Consider the following 15,780-nt stretch of genomic DNA (forward strand, 5'->3'; position numbering starts at 1 on the left):
TTTAAAGCACTGACTCGATGTCAGTAGCTGTCTTGGGGCCAGCTGGGGAATGATTCAAAGAATCTGATATAGGCTTGTTAACGCGATCAATAAATAATGATGTACCATCTGTTTTGAAGTCTTCATCGTTGAATAAAAAGCTCTTTAAAATGTATACCTAGTGCCAAAACTCGGCCCGTCACCTTCCATTAAGACGGCCTGTCGACGCGCTATAAAGGTTCCCACGAAGAGTATAACGGCATAGTTGATGAGCGTGTACGAATTGTCTTTCGAATACAAGTGAGACTATGCTTGGGATAAATTATTTTGACCCCGTTATGCGCTTATTCCGCATCAACCTCTTGAGGAATCTACACGGTCTGCTTGAAAGACATGGAATTGGCAAATCTACGAGTGGTGGCCTGGGGAGGCCATAATAACGTAGATCATCAAGCTGTAGTAGTGAGAATGTGAAATAAGCAAACCTGAAGTCAAGCAATGTATTGAATAGATAATCCGGAGCTCCCATGCAAATATCGTCTTCTCTACAAGTGACATTCACCAAGCACAAACAAGAGAGGACATTGAAAAAAAAAAACAGAACCGGTATCCGGGTTGAAGGTCGAAGCGAGTAAAAAAAGGAAGAAACGAAGGTTTCAACAGAGACCAGATATTGTTTACCAGAGAAAAAATCATACGGGAGCAAAACTGCAGCACGATACGATCAAAACAAAGCCCTGATTTGAAATATCGAGAACGAATGGAAAAAAACGAGAGAAGCTAAATCGAAGCACCCAAAGCTAGACAAGCATAAGAGATGGATCAAAAAAAAAACCTAAGGACCAAAATCGAAGAGATTTAAAATATGAGAGATCAAACCAAGACTGGCCCAGATCAAAAGCAGCACGAACTCCAAAACAGCCCTTGGAAAACACCAAAACCAAAGTGGCAGCAATCAGCAACCGAGCAAAATCAAGAGCAGCACTAAACCGCATTAAAAGAAGGGTATGGTTAGCTTCAGCTGATGTGCCCCAAAACTAGCTAGACCGAAATGAGGACAGCATCAAAACGAAAGCTGGACCAAACTATATCACCGAAACCAGAAGCACCAGAGCCAAGATCGCCGGAACCAAAACCACCAAGAGCAAGAACAAAACTCAAAGCCACGGCATAATTGAAGCGCATCTAGTCAAAGCTACACCTAAACTAACTGGACCGAAATAAGGTCATCCATTTAGTGAAGATAGACTTGGGCAAGAAAGCAAGAGCAAAACCCAATTCAAAGCCACAGAGAATTGAAACGCACCCAAATTGAAGCTACACTACGGACAGTAGTATAGTAAACATAGACTGAAGCAAAACACCGGAACCAAAAATCATCCATATTAAGCCCAAACCAGCAAGTCAAGAGAAAAAACCAGAAAAAACCAAAACCAAACTCGAAGCCAAAGAGAATTCAGCGCACCCTAATTGAAGCTACACCCAGATAAATATGGACAGTAATATAGTAAAGATAGACTGAAACAAAACACCGGAACCAAAAAACACCCAAGTCAAAACCAAGCCAGCAAATTAAAAGAAAAACCAGAAAACTTAAACCAGAAACACCAACACAAGAAAAGAACCAAAAACCAAATTCAAAGCCACAGAGAATTGAAACGCACCCTAATTGAAGCTACACCCAGATAAATATGGACAGTATAGTAAACATAGACTGGCGCAAACCACCCGAACCAAAAAACACCCAGATTAAAACCAAAAAAACCAAAACAATACCATCAAATCAAAAGACAAAAAAAAACCCATACCCATACTATACCACCAGGGCCACGCCCGAGCTGGGCCCATTATCTCCCACCGCAGGCAGCCCGTCGCGGGCTTGCTGTGTGCAGGCGGAGCGCATCAAAATTCTCGCCAGCGTTCTGCCCACCAGGACCTAGTTTCACCCCCTCAGTGAAAATGGAACCCGGCTCCCCCCTGTCAGCGCCGGCAGGCAGCCCGTCCTTGGCGGAGCACTGGGAGACGGACGGCGCGTCGCCCGAAATCGCGGCCGCCACGTGCTCGCCGTACGTGTGCACATACTGTGGGCTCGACTGCCCGTCGTCCTCGGTCAAATGTGGAACGTGTGAAAAGTGGTTCTGCAACGGCAAGGGCACGCTCCCCGGCTCGCACATCGTCACGCACTTGGTGCAGTCCAAACACAACACGGTGAGCTTGAACGAGTCGTCGCCGTTGGGCGCGGAGACGCTCGAGTGCTACAACTGCGGCAACAAAAACGTGTTCATGCTCGGCTTTGTAGCCGCCAAGCAGGACTCGGTGGTGGTGGTTTTGTGCCGCATCCCCTGCGCGCACCAGCGCGACATGAACTGGGAGACCGGCGAGTGGCAGCCGCTCATTGACGGGCGCAGCTTGCTCTCCTGGGTGGCGCCCACGCCGCCGCCGGCCCAGATGGCCGAGACACGGCCCCTCTCCGCGGAAAGCGTGCGCAAGCTCGAGGCGCAGTGGCGCATGAACAAGGCCGCCAGCATCGCGGACATGGACCTGGTGGCCGACCCGGCCGAGAGCTTGCTCCCGGTGCTTTTGCGCTACAACGACGCGGCCACGTACCACAACTCGTGGGTGCCGCTTGTGGAGGCCGAGGCCGAGTGCGACAAGAGCTTGAAGGAGTCGCAGGCCTTGGAGCACATCTGCTTGCGCTGGGGCTCCGCGCCGTCGGGCGCCCCCCAGGTGCAGTTCGTGCTCTCCACGTACGAGAACAACAACCTCTTGGTCACCGTGGGCGACGAGCTCCAGCTCCACCACCGCGAGTTTGGCGCTGCGGACCCGCAGAGCTGGGCGGCCATGGGCCGCATCGTGCTGCTCCCTTCCGCGCGCAGCGAGTTCTTCACCGTGGAGTTGGGCCGCCTGCCGCTGCCGCCGCCCACCCATGCCACCACGGGCTTCACCGTGGAGTTCATGTGGAAGGGCATTCCCTACGCGCGCATGTTGGCGGCCGTCAAGCGCTTTGCCACCGACGAGAAGTCCGTCAGCGCGCACTTGTACCATACCATCTTGGGCCACGAGGTCGTGGACGTGGAGTTCAAGTCCAGCGTGCCCAAGAACTTCGCGGTGCCCGGCTCGAGCGTGTTGAACGCGTCCCAGCAGAAGGCCTTGCAGGCCGCCGTGCGCCGGCCCTTGCTGTTGATCCAGGGCCCGCCCGGAACAGGCAAGACCGTCACCTCCTCGGCCATCATCTACTACCTCACCAAGTACCAGAAGACCCGCGTGCTTGTGTGTGCGCCGCTGAACGTGGCCGTGGACCACCTCTCCCAGAAGTTGCGCGCCGCCGGCATCAACGCCGTGCGCCTCTACGCCAAGACCAGAGAGAACACCGACTCCGCCATGCTCGACAACTGCTCGCTGTCGCTCGCGGCCCAGGGCTTGTCCGCCAAGCTCCAGAAGCTGTACGCCAAGTACAAGCAGGGCTTCGAGCTCCCTCCCAAGGAGCTCGCCAAGCTCTTGGGCAGCTTGCGCGCGAGCGAAAAGGCCATCTTGAAGAACGCCGACGTGGTCTGCTGCACGTGCATCGGGGCGATGGACACCCGCCTCGCAGGCCCGTTCAGCACCGTGTTGATTGACGAGAGCACGCAGGCCTGCGAGTTGGAGGCCCTCATTCCCGTCGTCAAGGGCGCCAAGCAGTTGATTCTCGTGGGCGACCACCACCAGCTTGGCCCCGTCATCATCGACAAGCGGGCCAGCAAGGCGGGCCTTTCCCAGTCCTTGTTCGAAAGACTCATCGCTTTGGGACACGTGCCCTCCCGGCTCGAGATCCAGTATCGGATGAACCCGGCCTTGTCCGAGTTCCCGTCCAACATGTTCTACGAGGGCTCGCTCCAGAATGGCGTCACGCTGGAGGACAGGACCTGGGCTCGCCTGACGTTTCCGTGGCCTGTCCCTGGCTTCCCCATGATGTTCTGGGTCAACTACGGCAAGGAGGAGATAAGCACAAACGGAAGCTCGTATCTCAACCGCGTCGAAGCCATGAATGTGGAGAAGATCATCAGCAAGCTCTTCATGGACGGGGTCAGACCAGACCAGATCGGTGTCATCACTCCCTACGAGGGCCAAAGGGCCTACATCGCACACTATATGCAGCTCAACACTCTGATTGCGTCCAAGAGAGCCCAATATGAAGAGGTTGAAATCCAGTCCGTCGACGCTTTCCAAGGAAGAGAAAAGGACTTCATCATCTTGTCCTGTGTGCGTGCTAACGAAGACCGCAACATCGGCTTTTTGTCGGATCCCCGCCGTTTGAACGTGGCCTTGACTCGCGCCAAGTACGGAATGGTTATTCTCGGAAACCCAAGATCCTTGAGCCGCAACAAATTATGGAACCGCCTCCTTGTCCACTACAGAGAAAGAGGATGTCTTGTTGAAGGTCCGCTTGATAACCTTCAGTTTTCATTGGTCCCATTGACAGAATTGAAGGACCAAACCTCCGTCCACAACAGGAACTTCATTCACAACAACAGGAGCTCTGCTATTCCAGATGATATGCAAAGTATGCTCTCATATATACCTGATAATGAGGACTACCTCGATGCACAAGTGACTGAGGCTACGGCCTTCAACGACGACTCTGCCCTTGACGATTCTAGATGGCCACAGCTCAGCGCCAATCAAGTTTCGAGACTCGAGGCTCTCACGCTGGAGTACGATAGATCCGTGGGTGCTTTGTCTTCTGGTTTAAAGACCGACGCTCACGAGGGTTCCAGGAGAGAAGACGTGAACTCTAGCTCGGCACAAGATGATATAAACCTTCAGAATATCGCGAATGCTTTTGCTAGTGCACTTAACATCTAGATCATCTTACAGCTGTCATCGTGGATTAACTTCGTTTTTAAAGAGATTATCGCGTCGCGGTGAACTCTTGCATCAAACGAGATGTTCCAGAGAAATCCTCTGTTTGGGATAAGGTCTCGGAATCTGGAAGAAACGGAAAACTCCAGATTTTTAGAGTCCAAAGACTCGAAGGAAAGGGCTGTTTTGTTTTTCGCAAATACCTCCCAAATTGGACACAGCTTTCTGCCACTAGCTCGCAAATTAAAGATTCTTGAATGGAGGCAGAATAATGAATCTTTGTCTTGGAATCTTGATAAACTTCGGGTTTACAACCAAAGTATTATAAGGCTAAGAAACTTATGAGAGAAGACTAGGGCTGGTGTGTGGAATCAATTCGTTTGATGACCGTTTTTCTGTGCGGTCTGATTGATCAAGCAGTACACGCTGGAGTCTCATATATCAGTTGTTCAGCCACGTAAAATCTATGTGGGCTTAATGTGGTGGTTTAGCCAGGGACTTGCGTATTAGCGCTAATCGTGAATTGAATCTTGCGTTAATCGTTTGGAGCTCATATCATAGGGCAGGAGAAATGCTAACACCGCCGCTCCACCATTGTTCAAAAAATGGAACTTTTGGGCAAACAAATTTTATTCGGAAGCTGGGCAAATGACAATATTGGGCCCAATATATAATGTTAATGCTGATTGTCATGGGAAGTCACAGCACGTTGGCTTAGGTAGCAGATCAATTCATGTGTCAAAAAAAACTCGTACTTCGAAAAACAGATTTGCTTATCTGGTCCACTTTATTACCGTCTTTACACTATACACAAATGAAAAAAAAGGCAAACCCAAACAGGCCACCCAGGTTCACGCATGTTGACGACTGAAAACTGTGGCCACAGACTTCAAGCATCCTCTTCGACTAGCGATACGTTATGTTTTGCTCTACTCCAAGGCTTCATGGCTTGTGTAGATCAGTACAATTTAACTGTACTGAATTAATGGTAGATAATTTTTCCAGCAACATGATTGACTTCCTTTGATTACCCTCAAAATGTTTCCTATTGTGTTCATTTTCCTTTAAGTGAAATTAGACACTATGCTATACAGACAAGTAACTACATGAAAGCAATCGACAAACGTTATTGTCAAGTTGCGTACACTCCTCTAAATGTTGTATTTGTTCTTTTGTGACTGCCCAAATTTACACACATTTTCATAATATGTCGAGTAGATCTTTGCATTGCGTACGAAGTACACAGTCGAAAAAAAGTGAATGGTGTCAAATCACGTATGTTCTTAGTATTCATTTTCCCAGAGATCTTGGCGTAGGGGAATTTATTTGTTTCTATTTCTGTGATGCGTCAGTAATCTTGATGACGGAGCAGTAATCTTTCGCTCGTACCTTCTTTCCGAATATATATCCGCAATGAGAGTACAATTCGTCACCAAAGAAGCATATTATTAGCTTCGTTCCACTTTATCAATTTCAGAATGAAACTCAAACTGAACGGAATCAGTATAGATCCTCTGAGAGGACGGCTCTGGTCCATTTTTTAAAATTGAGAGGTACACAGACGTTTCATAGCAAGATGGATGTATTTTTTTTTATGATACACTATGTTTTCGACACAAACTATCTCGTATTGGAATAGACCTGCTTTTGTCAATCCGAATTTATGCAATGCCATTCTCAAAAAGTAATCATGCGCATCACAATGAGAACGACTCCGAGCTGCATGCGATGTATGAGACAAAAAGTTATTCCGTCAATCATGTAATAAATAATAAAGATTAGGCAGCCCCCTTACTCACTTTTGAAACCAAAAGCATTCAGTGATGACGTCCCATCGCAGTCAAAACTGGGCCACAAAACTCAATCCGAGCTCTCGGCAGGCTCCTTCGTTTCAGTCATTGTTTGATACTCTTTCAAGCTTTGAGCAATTCGGGCTTTCGCTTCTGGAGTATAATCCAAGGTCCGTGTTTCTAGGTGTTTAATCTGGAGACCGATGTTTTCTTTCCTGCGTATCTCGATCTCTTCGGGCGACCGAGGCACAAACTTGACGAATTCAAAGTCTTTTGCTGTCAGCCAGAAACCATATATTCCAACTGCAGTAGCGATAGTACTTACAATGATCTTGTGTGAGAATGGAGAGCCTTGTGGAAGAGGCATTGTGAGTTGAAGTTTTTGATGGGTCAGTAAATGAGTGGCGATCATCGCATATAAGCACACCATATGAGCCCGTTGACCTGCATACTATTATATGGGGTACATCATTTCGGATGTTTCGGACCCGAAGTTCTCTACGGTTCTAGTAAGTAGATGCAACGATCTACTTGAGCATACTCGAATATAATCTTTGACATGAGCTGACTGCTGAGTGGACGCCAGCCACTGTTGGAGAGACCTGTCGTTGCATGTGTTACCACTTGATTCAGTAGTTGAATATGAACATGGGCCACGGCTCAAAGAAGGTTTGAACACAATGGCCTTTTTCCAGTCAGCTGAATAGTATGTGAGCAGGAGTTCGTAAAGCCAAGAGTTGAAGACTCGTACTTAGAATCAGGTCATACTTTAGACTGCATATAGCGCACGCACCCGGAGATATTCGATTAACCTTCTAGACGAGGGTGACTTTGCAGGACCAAGGAGCTAGGATTAGATTGTTGTCTTTCAATCTTGAAATTGTGTTTTTTTTTGTATTTGCCTGAAGTCTACTAGAGACTTGTATTATGTATGGAAGAAAAGGATGGTTGCTGCCAAGTAGGGGTGTCTGTGGACAACTACGGAGTGTAAGCACTTTTAAATCCTGCGTGACTCTCACATTAACTTGGGTGCATCAGGTTCAACATGTTCTGGAAAAACGCCAATTCTCCTGGAGCTTAGCTATGCAACCTTAGCCACCAAAATAACTGTCCGATACAGAGCATTCAGTATATGACTTGGTTAATTTTTGCTGAGGAAGAGTACGACTTTTAGTGCAATTTCAAATGACTAGATACAGGTCGCACTTCCATAGAGACAGATGGATATACTGACCCATCTTAAACAGTCTCAAATTCAAGGCCTTTATCTATTGTGATAGTTCCTCTTCGTTTAGTGACCAGTCTATGTAATTGGGCAGCATGATTCGAGCCAGAAGGACGTGGCTTTTGTCTGCTCATTGTCTCTTTGATGCTTCCGTGGACCGAGAGGGTTTCTAAAGTGCTCCAGGTGCTCACGTTAAATGATTCACATATAGTTGTAAATCTTACGCCAAGAAATCTTGTACACGAGAGATGACTACATCTCATAGAGCTAATATCCAGATGTGCCATGGGACGTATATGTGTTTTTGCTCGGTGAAGTAGCCATTCTATCTGCCAAAGTAATACAAGTCTGGTCTCTCTGAACTTCGCACGACCGCCCCCATACTCTGTTTGCCCTTGCAATGTCGTGGGCCGATCCTCATTATTCCCATCCATCAATGGCGGCTTTACCCAAAAGAATTATCAAAGAAACCGAGAGATTGGTGCTGGACCCTGTCCCTGGCATCAACGCTGTGCCATCCGAAGAAAATTTACGCTACTTCGAGGTGACTATAGATGGGCCCTCGTCGTCGCCATACGCAGACGGTCAATTCCAGTTAGAGTTGTTTTTGCCGGATGACTACCCCATGTGTGCGCCCAAAGTTCGCTTTTTGACAAAGATCTATCATCCAAATATCGACAAGTTGGGCAGAATCTGCCTCGATGTGTTGAAGAACAACTGGTCGCCTGCTTTGCAGATTCGAACCATATTGTTGAGCATCCAGGCGTTGTTGGGCGCCCCCAATCCCGACGATCCCTTGGCAAACGACGTTGCACAGGAGTGGAAAGCAGACGAGGCCAAAGCCATTGCTGTGGCCAAGGAATGGACAGAGATGTATGCCAAAAAGGCTTGATTGTCTCTACGAATCCCGATACTGACAATGTCAAAAGAGAGCATTAGAAATTTTGCGACTGTTGAACATCATTCCTTCGTAAATGCTCGTTAGGTTAGGTTTGTGTCTGTGAAAGCTGGGTCTTTCTCTGTCGCAGAGTAGATACGGATGTGTTTTCCGGGCGCTTAGACGAGACGAAGGAGTCTCGGTGCCCTTCTTCTCCTTCTACTACGTACTTATTGGTATCATAAAATCCCATTGATTGAGACGCAGGTATGTCTTGCTGTTTATTAGTCTGTAGGTGGGAGCCCAAATTGTTTTGGTCCTCTATGCTTTTTATTTTGTCATTGACTGCGAGTGAGTCATCGGGCAAAAGAGAATAGGAGGCAAGGTATCAGGCATTAGTGAAAATCATACGCCGGTATTCAGGCTTAGATATCCATTATAAGAGCTACTACCTTAGAATTTTTGTTGTCCCCATCATCCCACAATGGAAGCACGCACTCAGAACGAATATGATCGCTTGCATGCGCGAGAATTACTCTGGAGACTCAGATGAAGCTGTGATAGCGGTGTCTAGAATTAAAGAGTGTATCAGATCAAGATTTCTTCGAAGTATCGAGAAAGTGACATATCCAGTAGCACGGATTTCCTTGTGCGATACGCATCGATGGTAGGAGAAGGTCGAATAATTCTGTCATATAATATATTCTCACTCTATCTATGGCATCACCACCGCGAATATATGAAAGGGTACTTTTGCCACTTGGCTCTCATGAGTCCTGATAAAGATATACGGTACTGCATGCGGGCTATGTCGGCTTGACCGTGGCGCGCGTCTGCAGCGACAGCTGGCTATGTGCAAAGATCGGATAGTCGGTTAGCCCGTGCGTTCCGGGACAGAAATGCTACACAGTGCAGCCCAACATATGCATGCTCCGCCTAGGTCCTGTATTTATAATAGGCTCAATAAACTGTTTTCTATCTGGACACGTGTCGTAGCTGGACCTGAAATATTGTCACAGTACCAGACTCATGGCTGGCTTCGGCTACCAGTCGGGCCGGGGCACCCAGTCCGATCCTGCATCCCACGGTGCTTAGCCCGCGATCCGCATGGCGCGAGACGCGTGGCAGTACACGCTAGGATTTGACAAGTCAAGGCTCATCAATATTGGAGGGAGCCAACAATGCCCGTTCCATGGGCGGAGCGGAGTCTGCGGCTCGGGCTGTGTTGTTTCCTGTATCCTCTCTCGTTTTTTTTATTTTCTTGATTTTGTTAGGAATGCTTCAAGCTTGGGCAAAGGGCAAGCTTGGACTCACACATTCCTGTAATTTCCCCTTAGGTGTCGCTCCACCTTCCTTGGGCATCGTCCGACTAGCCCCCGTCTTATCTCTTTCCGGTCTTTCAAAATGGGCCGAGGATCTCTCGAAAGCTTCTTCAGAATTCCCGGTAGCTATTCGTTTTAGGCTCGGCGCCTTCGACTAGGCTCGCAACCCAGTCTATATCTCGGATCTTGCGCATCTCACTAATGTGCCGCGTTTCAACCCGCGGCTCCTTTTTTCGGACTACTCCTGGGCTTACTACAATCGGTCCGCTGGGAAATTTCGGGTTTTTGACACGCGGCCAATCCTGGGCACATCTCTCTCATTTTCTGCTTGCTGCCCCAAAACCGCATCAGCGCCTCGCAACTAAATATCCCCGTCCTGCCTGGCACCTGTACTTTAAACACGTGTCATGGACGCCTTCACATATCCCAAGAGCCCCTTCTTGGACAATGCCTCGGGCAGGCGTTCGGAAGACTCTTCGGCCAGCTCGGCAAATAGCATTTTGAACACGCCCCGCCTAAATCAAAAACAGAGGCCCGCCCCCTCTTTACATTTCGAGCCGCCGCAGTCCAGCCCGCTGGAACTCTCGTCCTCGCCATTCAATGATGAACATGCCGTGTCTTTCCCCGGCACGCCGTTGACCGAGATGTTTCCCGCCGAGAAAGAGCCCACACCCACCCGGAGACTCCGCTGGGGCACCACGCGCTCCAAGGCCGGGCGCCCTCGGGCAGAAAACCTCAATCGGTCCAAAACCTTGCGGAAGCTATTCAAGCGGGACGCCTCGACAAAACAGCCCCGCGACGCCCCCAAGAACGGCTGGGGGCCGCTGCGAGACAACGCCAGCGGGTCGGACTCTTTCATTGCTGTCGAGGAAATCGCGTCTCCAGACGGCAGCGGCGAGCCCGCAGGCCCAAAACAGCCCAAGGACCCCAAGGACCGGAGACACGAGAAGCGGGTCATTGTGTTCAATCGCAATCTCCCGGACCACTTGTTGGACCCGGAGACGGGCTTCCCCGTGGCGACGTATCACCGCAACAAGATAACGACGGCCAAGTACACCGCGCTCACGTTTTTCCCCAAGACGATCTGGAACCAGTTCTCGCGCGACATCGCCAACAACTACTTCTTGTTCCTCATCATCCTCGGGATCTTCTCCATTTTCGGCGTGCCGTCGCCGGTGCTCGCGGCCGTGCCGCTCATTGTCATCGTTTGCATCACCGCGCTCAAAGACTCCGTGGAAGACTCGCAGCGGACGGCCTCCGACATGGAGGTCAACAACCAGGCCACGCACATTCTCTCGCAAGTGCGGGACAGTGACCTGGGCTACGTGTATATCAACCGAAACGTGGACGAGATGGGAATCTCCGTGTGGAGGCGGTTCAAGAAGTGGAACACCAGAATACTCCTTGCGTTTCTACGAGCGGTGAAGCGCAATGCCACCAGCAAGGGCCGGGCCGCAAAAGCTCGTCAGCAGGCGCAGCCGGAGCAAGACGGCGCGCGGAAGAGCTTCGACAGCACCCTTGAATTCAGAAGACACTCAGTGGCCCCGGGCGCAATGCACGGGATGGCCAGAAAGTCCTTGCAAACCGTGCGCTCCTCGTTCCACGGCGGGGACAAAACCTTGGCTTTCGAGAGAAAGACGTGGAAGGAGGTGAAAGTAGGGGATGTGCTTCGTATTCACAACAACGAGGAGGTCCCTGCGGACATCTTGATCCTCTCCTCTAGCGATGAGGACAACTGCTGCTTCGTGGAGACGAAAAACCTCGACGGAGAAACCAATCTCAAAATCAAGCAAGCACTTGCATTTTCTACAGACCCCAAGAAGGTCAAACGCGCCGACGAGTTCATGGAGATGAATTTCGAAATCGAAAGTGAGGGCCCTCAGCCGAATCTCTACTCATACGAAGGCGCTGTCGTATACGAAAAGGACGGCGAGGTAAACAAAGAATCAGCCACAATCAACAACTTGATTTTGCGAGGCTGTTATCTCCGAAACACCAAGTGGATCATCGGCGTGGTTGTGTTCCCCGGCGACGAGACTAAGATCATGTTGAACTCTGGCCTCACCCCGTCAAAAAAGTCCCGTATTTCGCGACAACTAAACTACTACGTTATCATCAACTTCGTCATACTATTTGTCATGTGCTTCGTCTCAGGGCTAGCGAGTGGGCTTTATTACCGCGAATCAAACACGTCTCGGGATTATTTCGAATTCGGCACAATCGCAGGGTCTCCCTTCAAAAACGGTCTCGTCAATTTCTTTGTTGCCCTCATCTTGTATCAATCATTGGTTCCGATCTCATTGTACATCACCATTGAAATCATCAAGTCATTGCAAGCTTATTTCATTCATGCAGACTTGGGACTATATTACGAAAAGTTGAACTTCCCCTGTCTTCCAAGATCTTGGGGAATTTCAGACGACTTGGGCCAAGTCGAATATATTTTCAGCGACAAAACAGGCACTTTGACACAAAATCTCATGGAGTTTAGAAAATGCACTATCAACGGCGTTTCTTATGGACGCGCATATACTGAGGCATTAGCTGGACTACGAAGACGTTTGGGCTACAATGTCGAGGAGGAAGCAAGAATCGAAAAGGCAGCCATTGCCAACGACCGCAATGAAATGCTCAGAGATTTGAGATCAATTTCAGCAAATATATACGATAGCGACGCTACTCTTGTGTCCAAAGAATTGGTCCAGGACCTCAAGGGAGCTTCGGACGAAGCTCAAAAAGCATACAATGAGGAGTTTTTTCTTGCTTTATCCTTGTGTCATTCTGTTCTTGTCGAGGAAGATCCAAAGGATTCGAAGAAAATGATTTTGAAGGCTCAGTCTCCAGATGAAGCTGCTTTGGTCGGAACAGCTCGGTCTTTAGGTTTCGTCTTCGCAGGGAAAACCAAGAGAGGCTATGTTGTTCGTGTTCAGGGTCAAAAACGAGAATATCAAGTCCTCAATACTCTTGAGTTCAATTCCACAAGGAAAAGAATGAGCGCCATCGTGAAGATCCCCGGTGCTGACGCCGACAAAGAGCCCAAGATTGTCCTTTTTTGTAAAGGAGCGGATTCAATTATTTATTCCAGACTCTCGGAGGGTAACAACAATGCTAGTTTTCTTGACAAGACCTCGCGTCATTTGGAAGAGTACGCTACTGAAGGCTTAAGAACGTTGTGTATTGCCAAAAGGGAACTTACATGGTCTGAATACCAAGCTTGGAACACGAAGTACTTGGAAGCGTCCTCGTCATTGACAGATCGCGATGCTCGGGTGGAAGCTGTCGCCGACTCGATTGAAAGAGAATTAGTATTGTTGGGTGGCACCGCCATTGAAGACAGATTGCAGGATGGAGTCCCGGAATCCATTTCTATTCTTGGAAATGCGGGAATCAAGTTATGGGTCCTAACTGGTGACAAAGTTGAAACAGCAATTAATATCGGGTTTTCCTGTAATCTACTTGGAAATGATATGGATCTTCTAGTTTTGAAAACAGATGTGCTGGAGGAAGATAGAAGCAAGCACGATATTCTTCATGATGACGGAGAGGAAACAATCATTGAGAAATTGATCGATGGCTATTTGGACGAACATTTTTCAATGACTGGTTCTCAAGAGGAATTGGAGCATGCTGCAAAAGACCACTCTGCACCAAACGAAAAGTTTGGAGTGGTCATTGATGGGGATGCCTTGAAACTAGCGTTGGCTAATCCCGAAATTAAACGAAAATTTTTACTTCTATGCAAGCAGTGTCGTGCGGTTTTGTGTTGCCGTGTTTCTCCTGCTCAAAAAGCGGCTGTTGTGAAAATGGTGAAGGACACATTGGATGTGATGACACTAGCCATTGGAGATGGATCAAATGATGTCGCCATGATCCAAGCCGCAGATGTCGGTATTGGTATCGCTGGTGAGGAGGGGAGACAAGCTGCAATGTCTTCCGACTATGCTCTTGGTCAGTTCAGATTCTTGACACGACTTCTCTTGACCCACGGAAGATGGTCTTATAAGAGGTTCGCTGAAATGATCCCCAGTTTCTTCTTCAAAAACATCAATTACACTTTTGCGTTGTTTTGGTACAGTCTCTTCAACAACTTTGATGGCTCATACTTATTTGAGTTCACATACATCATGTTTTATAATTTGGCTTTCACGTCATTACCGGTTATTTTCCTTGCTGTTTTTGACCAAGATGTGAGTGCCAAAGTTTCAATGATTGTTCCAGAGCTTTACCGCGCTGGAATAATGCGGACAGAGTTTACAGAGACAGCTTTCTGGATATATGCATTTGATGGACTCTATCAGTCGTTTGTCTCATTCTTTTTTCCCTACTGGACATATTGCCAGACTTTCCAGCTTGAGAATGGCTTGGGCGCCGACCACCGGTTCTATGTGGGAATGTTGGTCACATGCATCTCGTGTATTAGTGCCAATCTGTACGTGTGGATGCATCAGTATAGATGGGACTATCTCTCTTTTCTTGCCCATTTGTTCTCCATCTTGGTGATTTTTGCCTGGACAGGAATTTGGACCGCAGGAACCTGGTCAGAAGAATTTTACCAGGTGGGCCGAATAATGTTTGGGCTGGCTATGTATTGGTCTTGTTTGGCCATTGGCATTGTTGTATGTCTTTTACCTCGGGGAATTTACGATATTCTCCAAAAGTTCTACTTTCCCAAAGATTCGGACATTATACGGGAATGTGTGCAGAGAGGAGAATTTGACAAGTACCCCAAAAATTATGATCCAACTGATCCCAATAGAGAAAACGTGGATGACCCCTCAATCAGCGATAAAGAACTGACTCTTGTTCGCTCAAGTGGCACGCCAGATATGAGCACAGGCACTTCAGGCAAAGACCTGATTCTGGCTGACGATATTATTCGTCGCCAAGGTGTCACCACGTCGTATTATAATGACAACTCGTCAATCATCGACACCTACAATTTGAACCGGTGGAGCACAACGCCCCTTGATAAGGTGAACTCATCAGAAGACATACTTATGGATGACATGGCCTCCGGTCTGAACGGCAAAAAACGGTCGTCCAGGATTCGAACGTCGCTTGATTTCCATGAAATGACTACGGTGAACTCTTTGAATGAGGCCAGGGCAGAGCACTAGTGTTCGGCGAAACATAAGAATTCTTACCTAATATTGCAAATCAAAGAAAAAAAAAATATGAAAAGGAAATAAGAAGTTTTCCAAGGAAGTACCGGAAAAGAATATGGCAAATTTATAGAGCTTTAGTGTGTATGAAATTGATGACATCAATCGAAAAGAAAATTAGCGCTTGTTGTATGTGGTTCGCGCGTCTCTCTAAAATTGATGGGCTCGTCAGGAACAAGAAAAGACTTGAGACACGAAACTCATGTTCCTTACTCTCATATGCAGAATTAGTAGGATAGAAAGAACATCAATACACGGACGCAACACCTCTCTTTCGAGGTCCAAGTGGGACATTATTCCGTCCTGCAGGTAACGGATCATTGTGGCACTCCCGCAGAACAGATGTGGTAACTCCGTGGGAGTCTTAATTGAGGACTGATGGAGAAAACCCAGCCCGGTTATTGCTTGGCATATTCAAGCGTTGAAACTCATTGTAATGACTTTTATCTCAAGATGCTCGAATAAACGGCTCCCGTACAAACCGGCATTCATAGTATAGGAAGACGTGAAAGAAAATCAAACAGTGAATGTGATCTTTCCGCATAGAAATCGTTGTCCACGGCGCCGCATTTCGAAACGCCCAAGT

General features: G+C 48.2%; 3 protein-coding genes across 3 annotated transcripts; 2 read left to right on the forward strand and 1 right to left on the reverse strand.

Moving 5' to 3' along the window:
- Positions 1-6,352: 6,352 nt before the first annotated feature.
- METBIDRAFT_65453 (uncharacterized protein) lies at positions 6,353-6,975 on the reverse strand (the record flags this gene model as incomplete). Its single annotated transcript, XM_018858352.1, has 1 exon — positions 6,353-6,975. The coding sequence occupies one exon, from the start codon at positions 6,973-6,975 to the stop codon at positions 6,679-6,681; it is 297 nt and encodes a 98-aa protein (XP_018714454.1). The 3' UTR covers positions 6,353-6,678.
- Positions 6,976-8,269: 1,294 nt separating this feature from the next.
- Positions 8,270-8,725, forward strand: METBIDRAFT_76889 (E2 ubiquitin-conjugating protein; the record flags this gene model as incomplete). The annotated part of the gene is made up of 1 exon (XM_018858604.1): positions 8,270-8,725. One exon carries the CDS (start codon positions 8,270-8,272, stop codon positions 8,723-8,725), a length of 456 nt encoding a protein of 151 aa, XP_018714455.1.
- Positions 8,726-10,676: 1,951 nt separating this feature from the next.
- Positions 10,677-15,149, forward strand: METBIDRAFT_34674 (aminophospholipid-translocating P4-type ATPase; the record flags this gene model as incomplete). The annotated part of the gene is made up of 1 exon (XM_018856509.1): positions 10,677-15,149. The coding sequence occupies one exon, from the start codon at positions 10,677-10,679 to the stop codon at positions 15,147-15,149; it is 4,473 nt and encodes a 1,490-aa protein (XP_018714456.1).
- Positions 15,150-15,780: the final 631 nt, after the last annotated feature.

This window comes from Metschnikowia bicuspidata (genome assembly GCF_001664035.1).
Source record: "Metschnikowia bicuspidata var. bicuspidata NRRL YB-4993 chromosome Unknown METBIscaffold_1, whole genome shotgun sequence".
Lineage (NCBI taxonomy): Eukaryota > Fungi > Ascomycota > Pichiomycetes > Serinales > Metschnikowiaceae > Metschnikowia > Metschnikowia bicuspidata.